Here is an 11,563-nt window from a genome sequence, read left to right on the forward strand (position 1 = left end):
CTGGAATATTTTCACCAAACCTAATGCTCTTGGAGTCTTAGTTGCAAATGGTGAAATACAAAGTTTGCCATATGCAAGTAGAAAAAAAAAAGTGTTTTTGAGTACAGTTACTTAATCCTTTCAATAGTTTAAAGCTTTGCATACATTTAGGTATTCTGTGAATTAGTGAAAGAAACAAGCACATTCTGAATGGGCCGATAATGTACAGATCATGTGGTTGTCAGAAAAGAATCTCATTTAGATTCAAGATTTCAAGATCAATTTATTGTCACGTGTACCAATTAAGGTACAGTGGAATTTGAGTTACCATACAGCCATACTAAGTAAAAAGCAACAAGACACACAGCCACATAAAATAAAATTTAACATAAACATCCACCACAGCGGATTCCACATTCCTCACTGTGATGGAAGGTAATAAAGTTCAACCATCTTCCTCGTTGTGTTCACCCGCGGTCGGGGCTGTCCGCAATCGCCGCTGCCGACTGTCCGAGGCCCTCGCATCGGGATGATCAAAACTCCCCGCGTCGGGACGGTTGACACTCTCCGCGGCATGGAGCTCCCGAGTCGGCCTCTTCTTACCAGAGACCGCGGGCTTCACGATGTTAAGGTCCACAGGATAAAGTACAGTGAAAAAGGCAAAAAGGGAATTGTTTTACTACATCTAACTCAAAGCTGGAGCAAAGATTGAAAAGCTTGCCTTTTTGCTAATAATCTAACCGTACAATACTGAATGTCATAAATCATCATGTTATAAATTCCGTCTTTCCTATTGTTTTAAGAGAAATGGTATTTTAAAATGTATCAAATGTATTTTAAAAACATCAAAACTGAAATTAAATTGAGTGGATGTCTATTGAGGTAGTGCTTCAGCTGTGTAATATATTAACACTACATTTAGAAAAAAATAGCAACAGAAAAATAGGTGCAGGAGTAGGCCATTCGGCCCTTCGAGTCAGCACTGCCATTCAATATGATCATGGCTGATCATCTAAAATCAGTTCCCCATTCCTGTTTTTTCCCCCATATCCCTTGATTCCTTTGGCCCTAAGAGCTAAATTTAACTCTCTCTTGAAAACTTAAAGGCACAGCTCCCCTTTATAGGCTTTTAAAGCATGACTGCATTGGAGTTGAATGCTGGAATCTTGAGATTCTGTAGATTTTAAATACACTTTTCTCATGGTGTTTTTATACAAGTAGAATTCATAACATATTTCCGTAAAATTGGTAGAACTGCGCCTTATTTTATAGCGTAAGTGAGTATAGGCAGTTCAGAGACTACTTTGGCATTGGGCTTGGTTTTCTTGGTTGACCACTTATCCTATTCTAGCACGTACTTTGTATTTTAATGTAAGAAAATAACTGCAGATGCTGGTACAAATCGAATGTATTTATTCACAAAATGCTGGAGTAACTCAGCAGGTCAGGCAGCATCTCAGGAGAGAAGGAATGGGTGACGTTTCGGGTCGAGACCCTTCTTCAGACTGATGTCAGGGGGGCGGGACAAAGGAAGGATATAGGTGGAGACAGGGAGATAGAGGGAGAACTGGGAAGGGGGAGGGGAAGAGAGGGACAGAGGAACTATCTAAAGTTGGAGAAATCAATGTTCATATTTTGTATTTTAATAGTAATTTAATAAAATACTTTGTATTTTAATAGTAATTTAGCTACTTCTAAGTACTTCAGTATAATCCCCTGCTTGGTGTTGAATTTGGTTGTCTATCCTTGTTTACAAGGTTTGGTCTTAAAGGTAGTATAAGAAAATAACTGCAGATGCTGGTACAAGCTACGCCTGCCTCTTTGTCGGGTACGTCGAACAATCCCTGTTCCAAACGTACACTGGCCCCATCCCCGAACTCTACCTCGTCCAGTCACTCTACACTTCCATCCCCCACAAGGATGGTCTCGAAGCCCTCCGTTTCTTCCTCGACCGTAGAACCAGCCAATCCCCATCGACCAACACTCTCCTCCGCCTAGCAGAGCTGGTTCTTACCCTCAACAACTTCTCCTTTGACTCCTCCCACTTCCTCCAAACCAGAGGCGTAGCTATGGGCACTCGCATGGGCCCTAGCTACGCCTGCCTCTTTGTCGGGTACGTCGAACAATCCCTGTTCCAGACGTACACTGGCCCCTTCCCCGAACTCTACCCCTTTTGTCCCGCCCCCCTGACATCAGTCTGAAGAAGGGTCTCGACCCGAAACTTCACCCATTTCTTCTCTCCCGAGATGCTGCCCGACCTGCTGAGTTACTCCAGCATTTTGTGAATAAATTGGTCTTAAAGGTGTTATGTTGGAATTGTTAATCTGTCTGAATATGGCTGTCTTAAAAATGACTTAACATCTTTCTCTGGTCACTGTTCCAAAATAGTTGTTTAAGGATGCATGGCTACTACATATGAGCGTGGCCCCTTGGACATGGCAACAGCTGAAAGTGGAGAATGAGGAGCATGGAGCACCAGAGTTGTGGTGTCATCCGGCATGTCGGGTAAGCCTGAACCATGTGTTGTTTTGTTAAACGCAGGGCGGCGCAGTGGTAGAGTTGCTGCCTTACGGCGCCAGAGACCCGGCTTCGATCCTCACCACCAATGCTCTCTGTATGGAGTTTGTACCTTCTCCTTGTAGCGTTTCCCTCCGGTTTCCACCCGCATTCCAAAGACGTGCACGTTTGGACGGTAATTAATTGCCTTTTGTGAAATTGTCCCAAGTATGTAGGATATTGCTAGTATGAATGGGCCGATCGCTGGTCGGCGCGGATTTGGTGGGCCAAAGGGCCTATTTCCGCACAGTATTTAAACCAAACAGATATTAGTAAACTAATAAACACAGTGAACTAAACTAAACAGATATCAGATGGTTTGAAGGCTGATGCTATAAGTGATAAAAAAAAAAAAAAGATATCCTGGTTAGGACCCATTCTGTATTGACCAATTTTACCTGGAATTGGTAGATTCATAAAGTAGAATGTTCTTATGGAGTAAAGATCAGATTACCTAGAATATTTGGCTCGTATGCAGTAATCCATGCAAGAAAATACTTCAGCAATGATAGTTGTAGTTGAATAGCTGAAATTCTTCCCTTCACACAACTCCTCTTTCCCTCTCTCTGTGCCTGGCCTGTCTTGCCCTTGCTCCTGATCTAATTTTCCCCTGCCACAGAAGAGACTATATATCTTACCCCAAACTAGCACTTGCTCTCCATCCCCATCTCCCTCTTGCTTGTTCCCTCTTTCTGCCACTCATTTCCTTCCCCTCTCTGACTCACCTCTCCTTCCCCATCCCCTCTCTGGTACGCCATCCTTTCCCCCTTGAATCCCGAATTGATTGTGGCTCCCATAAGTCCTGTAGATCGTATGAATTCCATTTTTCCAACCACTAGTTGTTTGTGGTCCTCCACCTTTTGGTTAACGTCACATCAGGTCACTGGTTTGAATGTAGGATCCTTCTCTTTACAGGCTGCTATATTATCACAGAATCCTTGTGCCACTCACTAGAGGCCTATGTATGGGCCACTCACTAGAGGCCCATGTATGGGCCACTCACTAGAAGCCCATGTATCACCACTGAGGACTAAGATCTCAGTACTAACCATAGGTTTCCTCAAACAATCCCAGTTTGTTGCAATTTTATTACAGAACATAGAACAACACAGCTCATGAAAAGGCCTTTCAACCCACAATGTCTATGCTGAACAGGCTGCCACGTGATCCATATCCCTCCATTCCCTGCATATCCATATGCCTATCTAAATGCCTGTTAAATGTCACTCTAATGGACATGGCTCTCCACAGCCAGTCACACAACACATCCTACTATCTTCCTTTTTTATGTTCGTGTTTTGATTCATGTTTTGTTTATTCCTTTGGGAAATTATGCATGCTATATATGAACAGGATGAGCTAATCTCTCTCATTTACTTTCTAGGTTGGACAGTGTGTGGTGGTCTTCAGCCAAGCACCCAGCGGCAGAGCCCCTTTGAGCCCCAGCTTACATTCTCGCCCATCTCCCATCAGTGCCACACCACCAGCCCTTGGTGCAGAAATGAGGGAACATCGCTCCCAGTCCCCCGTTCGGAGTACCGACGAAGTTCCGTGTGTGAACGGGCGCTGGGGCACGTTGAGGCCAAGGACACACAGGCCGACTACATCCAGTTCTCGGGAAGGCAGCCTATCTCCAGCGAAAGGAGAAAGGTCACCAGTTTTAAATGGTGGAACATTATCCCCGGTTTCCTTATCTGGTTCTTTGGATAGCCCAGTGCAACCAGGATCCCCCATCACATCAGCTGTGGTGGAAGGATATGATCTTCGAGGTTGCATTGGAGGACTTCCGCAAGTCACGAGGCAAAGCACACCAGTGGAACAGAAGGCCGAGTCAGGATTAGATTCGTACAGGTCCCAGGACTTGGTAAATTGGGATTCGAAACCCTCGTCCAGTCACGGAGTGGAGGGAAACGTGACAAGCCCAGGAACTGAGATTAACCTTGGGAATGTCGCCGAGCAAACCAATGGAATTCACACACCACCTCGCGTCGCTAGTGCTTCTTCGGGTCCAGTTTCACCTGGAGCTCTTCGAAGAGGACTGGAGGCAGTGAAGGATTTCTTGCCACAGAGTTCAACGTCGGCCATGCCGGCCAGCTCGAGTTCTGCTTCTTCACCCGTTTCACCAGGAAACCCTGGTCAAAGCTCAAATAGTACTGACACAACGCAGCGCCCTGCTCCTGCTCCTGCTCCAGCTCCCGCCCAGGCAGATGGACATGCACTGCCACCTATTGCACGCCGATTAGGCCACCACCCACCTCAGTCGCTAAATGTAGGAAAGCCCTTGTACCAGAGTATGAACTGCAAGCCAATGCAAATGTATGTGTTGGATATAAAGGATGCAAAAGAGATGGGAAAAGTTAGTTGGAAAATTTTCAACAGTGGTTCGGTTGTAGGCCCACCGGAAACCAGCCTCCACACGGTGGTGCAAGGCAGGGGAGAATTGATCATTTTTGGAGGACTGATGGACAAGAAACAGAATGTGAAGTACTATCCAAAAACCAATGCGTTGTACTTTGTGCGAGCTAAGAGATAATGCACCGCCAGCAGGTATTTCACATTACCTGATGCACACCCAGAAGCTGTGAATTCAACAACAACATTATCTGTAAAACTGCGCTGCAAGTGGTTTAAAGTTTGTGTTAAAACACAAATTTTTTGCTCCTTTCCAGTGAGTTTGTTATATCCAGACTTATCTATCTTAATTTGATTCTCGCTGTGTTCTCGAAAGCTGCTGCTGCTTTCAATAATTGGATAAAGGAGTGACGCGTGAATACTTCCGCCCATTGCCGCAAACACGTGGGGTTGGGGTACAAGTTAGCAAGCTCGCTTTAGCTAGGTGAGATCTTACTTTAGAAGCAAATGCAGTTGAGTTGGCAGGGCACAGTGAGCCTGCAGGAGTCTGCAGTGCCTAGTTTGAAATTGCAGCTTATCTACAGGAGGAAATGCCCTGTTCATTCAGGTGGGTCAATTTGCGATTCAGTAATTCGGTTGTCATCTTCAGTCTGCTCTGTGACATTTCTTTATCATACCAACTAATTGACATAAACCAATCACTCCAAGAATTTCCCATGTTGACCCCAAAGCCAGTGAATTAACACATACGTACATGCCAATGAAAGGTGCTGTCAAGCATTTACATTTTCTCTGACTGCATTCTATCACTTAATTTATTTGTTAAGGAGAAACAGTGTAGGTAATTATCAAGAGAGAAGGTTAAAGTAAGGACACAATTAATGTGCGCGGTTCACTGCAGATGGCAGCATGAAGCCTGCGGTACACTTGTCCAATTGAATGCCGAGATGCCCATTCCTCGTTGTAACCTTTACATACTGGGGAGAAAGCACTAAGCCTCACTGGTGGTCGACCCAACTGTCCCATTATTGGTAGGAGACAGAAAACCTCACAACATTGGTGTTTCTGGACTTGTCCTGATGAAGATGTGGAAATACTTGGGAGATTGTAAGCCCCACAACTGAGTCCTGTTGCCACTGTTTGGAATAAATTCAATCTCAATGAAAGGAGGCCTGATTTACTGACAGTGCAATGGTGGTGGTAATCAGTTAGATTGTGCAGAAACCCTTATGTATATTAAAGTCTGCCTGTTGTCTGATATGGTAAACTGCTTTATTTCAGTCGAGGTAGAAAACGGTGTTTCTGTATATTTAAACATTGGAGCTAATTGGTTTGGCTGTCTGGGAGCATTTCCTTTTCAATATCATAATGAACTCCTAGGAGATGGTTGCAGGTTTCTTTCGTTTAAAAAAACCAATGTTTTATCTTTCCACTTCAGTTTAGCTTTTGGTTCTGGCTGTTGGCAACATGTGATGGCCTTTGTCAACCAGTTCTACAATAAGGGTGTTTGCACCATAATGTGTTATTGAAATCACTTTGGAATTTGTCTTTTTCATCACCTTTTCCATCATCTGCTTTATAATTATCTCCAGGAGTTGCCACAGAGACTAAATTTGGAATTAAGTTGCCATGACGAAGTGCGTATTAAGCTGCAAATTTACACAGGCGACATTTCCCGAATGGTTTTTCTTGTTACTTTTGTGCAGAATTTTCAGTCTTGCCCAGACACGATGATAGTATAATTTACTGGCATTTTATTGCAAGGCACAGTTCTTGTGGTGTTGCATTTAGGATTGCTTTGCTGTGGTGTGTTGTACATGTAATTCCCCGCACAGAAATCCCAGTTTCATATGCAGTATCTCTGGTGGCAGCCATGGTGAGACTGCATAAGGGAAATCTAAGACAGAATTAACCTACCTCTCCTATAGATTTCACAGTGCCCTTGAAGTTACTTTGAGTGCTAAGATAACCTCCTAATTTTACTTCACTGATCTGTCTTCTTTCTCAAGTTTCAGTGAGAAGAGAGATCGCAACATTGAATCCCAGCTTTTGCAACATTCCACAGGAGATCTGCTGTGGGTAAAAACCTCATGAGTGTAAGAGAGAGTGGCTTTATTTAGGGCCATAGATGACACTGAGGCGTGTGTGCACAATCCCCTCGTAACGTTTTGTCTTTGTGGGCAAACGTGGTGTTCTTGTTTCATTCACTTTATGACTTGTTCATATGTAAGAAACTGCTAATTAAAAAGGATGGAGGAGCTTGTGTGAGATGTAGTCAAGGGCAGTAAAGAATGTGGAATTGTACCTCTTGTGAATGGATGGCAGTAAATGCAGGCCATCAGACAAAGAAATTGCTCCAGTTTATGGAGAGCTAGTGACCCAAGATTCAAATTAGAACTCGAGAAATTTTGATGAGCAAGTGAGGTTTTGATTACTAGCATGTATTTGTGTAATCATTTACATATTGTCCAGCAATCTAGAAGAAAATTGTTCAGACCTGTGAACTTCACTGTAGAGAAAGCTATCCAAGCCAACTAATAGATTCAGAGGTTCACGCTCTCCTTCAGCTGCCTTTGTGTGTTGCGTGCGTATGTGCGTGCGTGCGATGGTTTGCGTGTGTGTGTGTGTGTGATGGTTTGCAATTTGCTGGAACCCGACGCGTCTTTAAAATGCACAACATTTGATATAACGTGACATTAGTAGAGGGAGCCAAATAATTTTTATGCTGTTTTGGTTTCTCTACAGATCTACAGATCCTTACAAAATGCAGCGTAGCAATTTTAAAGTGTTGAGTTTTCCCCCAAACATCCGGAAGAATCTTGTACAGTCCTTGAGGACCCGGGAGAATCCCTCTGGAGAAATGGAGCTTGTCACGGCTCTGAGAAAAACGCTGCAATTTGCTGGAAACTTGTGCATGCAGTGATGCACTGCTGCCCAAGTTGACAAATGTGTTGCAATAATGGGGCTTTACATTGCACAGATATAATCCCTTTGCCAGACCTGCTGCTTTGATTTATTTTCTACAGATTTTAGGGAAATATAGGGATGAACTAAAATGCTGCTCAAATCCGAATCAAGTAACTATAGCTGGTGTGTAAACTTTAACCTTTTGATGTGTTCCTGGTTTATGGCAAGACTATTGGCGGTATGGGTATATATCTGGTAAATACGTTACATCCTTCAATTCATTGGATTTATGCTCTGCTTTGATGAGGTCTGTGGTGAGATGTATTTGTATTTTTCCACAGATATAACCACAGCTTTGGTGCTATTTATGTTGGCCTCTTTCCTCATGAGATTAACTGCGAAAATTGTGTCCATAGCAAACTCTATGCAATATTTTTTACCCCTAAAACATAGCTATTCCTATCTCCTTACTTATCCTTCCACTGATACTTAAAAGTTTGAGAATCCATCCCTTTTTATGCAGCCACTGAGTCGGTTGTGTATCTACTGCTTCTATACAGTTGAAGCCTGCTAATAGATGTTTTGAGCCAGTTAACGATTTGTTGCAAATGTGGTATAATGATATCTAGTGGACAGGTCCACAATGCACTATGGCCTTGTTAATGGTTGATCATCTGATTTCACACATTGGACTTGATGGGGCAGATCTTTGTTAGGATTTGGGAATTTTCTCACTTTGGCCAAAAAAGGGTAACAGGCATTGTTGTCGAACACAAACAGTGAAGAGTACTGGTAGTATGTCTTATGGTTCTAGCCAGATATGAATCAACATGTATCCCTGTCTGTTTAATGTTATGCTCTGCCAATTTGTGCCTATGAGAAAAGGAGGTCCATGCCATTATGGATCCATTCACTCTACAGGTGAATGGTGTGTAGTCTGATTCAAAGACACGTGTAATGTCCTTTGTCAGATGGCTAGCTGTGTGGTAGTTGTCTGTATTTTGGTTATCAGTACTTTCCTCTTTTGCACATGCTTGCCTTTCAGGCCTGATTTCCGTATGATAGGCACTTGGTCATTCACCAACTGTACTTGGAGAACACCCACATTTTGATTCTCGCTTCCCTTTGCCTTCGGCTGCTAGCTGTGTATCGGATGATTTCACAAATTCAGCTCTTGTGAAACTCAATATCAATACAAATTTGCACCTTAAATCCCGAACCCAAAAAGTGCTACACTCAAAGCCTGAATTGTGATTACTTATTGCCTCCAGAAGATCATGCCCATTGTTGTATTAAGCAGAGTAGTTCAGGGCCCGTTTCCATCAATATATATATTTTCATTATTGTACTTGTTTAACGATTTAAATTTAACTTTGAGTGGCACATTTAATTTTTGAGTTTTGTTAATACTACTGTTATAAATTTTCCCTCAATTTCATACTCATTACATTTTTTGTTTAATGATCAAATAGTGGTCAAATTCCATATTGGACTTCAAACACAGGTTAGTACCATTTAAATTGCCCTCCCTTCAGAAGAACGATTCTTGTACTCCATATAATAAGTCTTTATTTCACAAAATGCTGGAGTAACTCTGCAGGTCAGGCAGCATCTCAGGAGAGAAGGAATGGGTGACGTTTCGGGTCGAGACCCTTCTTCAGTCTGAAGAAGGTCTCGACCCAAAACGTCACCCATTCCTTCTCTCCTGAGATGATGCCTGACCTGCTGAGTTACTCCAGCATTTTGTGAAATAAATACCTTCGATTTGTACCAGCATCTGCAGTTATTTTCTTACACTAATTTAATAAGTCTTCACTACCCAAGTCAGAATCATACTGCCTTTTCAAATGAAAGTATTTTCCATTGGAGAAATGCCCCCTGGAATGGCTCAATATTTCACATGGGATCTTAAGAGCAAGCAGATATTGGAAGATCATTCTGTTAATCCCTGAGGATAAATAAACATTTTAACATTTATGATCTTAATAAATTTGGGGAAAGAAACCTAACTAAAGGAATGATAGATATTTAAATACACATTGTAATATTCTCTGAATTTCCCAAAAGACATTGTATTCAAAGAAAAATTCTTCAAATTCTGTCATTTAATACATAAATGGGGTTTTTTTCCCACAAATCTCTATAGTTTTGTAAATGAAACATACTTTGTTCTTTCTCGGTACTCCATTGAAGGATTAATCAAGAATCTGGTGCATTTAAAATCTGATTAACTTTTATGAATAAATTCAGAATGCTCAATCTCAAGAAATAAGACCAAAATATAAATGGGATTTTCTTTATAGGATATGCTGCCACGTGTATGTTTCAGGTGAGTTTATGGAGTACTGGAGGTGATAACGTTCAGAAAAAGTTACTGGGAATTTAATTGGCCTTTGTCCTTATGAAACAGCACGGTGGTCTGTAATAACACAACGTGACATTTTAACTCCTGTGAGCTGGATCGATTTACATTTAGTCTCAGTTAGTTGCATAGGTTCTGAGGTCTATGCCCTGAAAATTATCACCGTCTGTCTTTATGATATTTAGTTTTCTTTCCCAATTACCTTTCTGAAATGCCACTGCTAGTTTGAATCGAGCAGGATTTTTTGACTAGCAGTGCACAAATCTCTCTTGTTTCCATGCAGTATATTTGAGTACATGTGAAATGAAAAATGATGAAAAGGCATAATCTGATGAGATTTCAGGGGAGCAGCTGGATAGAACGGTGTTTTCTTTCCTTGTGATTAATTGGCGTAAGATTTCTTCATACTGTTTAACGGTGCAAATAAAATTTCATTGAAACTCAATATACATTTTACAACTCAACAAATTGAAATATAGCCTTTCACCAATTATGAGATAATTTGGCATACAACACAGAACACGAACATTTGCGCAGCAGTGAAGATACTCACTGATCTTTAATTGCAAAGTTGCAACAAATATTTCTACATCTTTATGACTCACTTTGTCCTTCAGTCTCCAAAGCATTGAGTTGATGTGTCATCCTTCCTTTCCAAATGATTTGTTAAAGAGTCACAGCAGCCAGTGAGTCTACGCTGACCATTATGCTTATCTATACTAACCCGACTTACCTGCATCAATTCCATAACCCTCGATGACTTACTCATTCTAGTACCCATCCAGATGCATCTTAAACATGACTGTTCCTAACTCCACCACTTCCCCTGGCAGCAAACACAAGATAGCAACTACTCTGTGCGAAAAATACACCCCATAGGTCCCCTCTAAAGCACCTCCTACTCAAATTGAACCCATGCTCGCTAGTTGTAGACACCTCTAAGATGTGAAACAGTCTTTATCTACCCTATCTATGCCTCTCTTTCCATCATGTCACCTCTCAGCCTCCTTCCCTCCATTGCAACCAGTCCCAGTGTATCAAATCTCCTTATAACTCAAGCCCTTCAATCCAGACGACATCCTTGTGAATATTTTCTGTAGCCCTTCTGGCTTCATCACATATTTCCTGTACTATGGTGACCAGACTGTACACAATACAGCAAGTTCAGCCTGACCAATTTTGTACAACTAACATGACGTCCCAACTCCTTGCTGCCTCAGCCGATGAATGCAAGCAAGTCATATGCCTTCTTTAACACCCATCTACCAGCGTTGCTACTTTCAGGGAAATATGTACTTGTGTCCCAAGGTGTCTGTTCCACAACACTCCTAGGACTCTGCCATTTACTGTATATGTCCTGGTCTGGTTTATCTTCCAAAAATGCATCACTTCAAACTGGTCCGAGTT

At 42.1% G+C, this 11,563-nt stretch overlaps 1 protein-coding gene across 2 annotated transcripts in view; it reads left to right on the forward strand.

Annotated features, from left to right (window-relative positions):
- The window catches only part of fbxo42 (F-box protein 42), a 35,811-nt gene extending 26,389 nt beyond the window's left edge, over positions 1–9,422 (forward strand). For both annotated transcript variants that reach the window (XM_078425254.1, XM_078425256.1), the window contains exons 9-10: positions 2,368–2,484; positions 3,920–9,422. In XM_078425254.1, coding sequence (XP_078281380.1) covers positions 2,368–2,484; positions 3,920–5,068 — 1,266 coding nt within the window. In that variant the 3' untranslated portion in view covers positions 5,069–9,422. The remainder of the gene's footprint in view (positions 1–2,367; positions 2,485–3,919) is intronic.
- Positions 9,423–11,563: the final 2,141 nt, after the last annotated feature.

This window comes from Rhinoraja longicauda, chromosome 30 (assembly GCF_053455715.1).
Source record: "Rhinoraja longicauda isolate Sanriku21f chromosome 30, sRhiLon1.1, whole genome shotgun sequence".
NCBI classification, from domain to species: domain Eukaryota; kingdom Metazoa; phylum Chordata; class Chondrichthyes; order Rajiformes; family Arhynchobatidae; genus Rhinoraja; species Rhinoraja longicauda.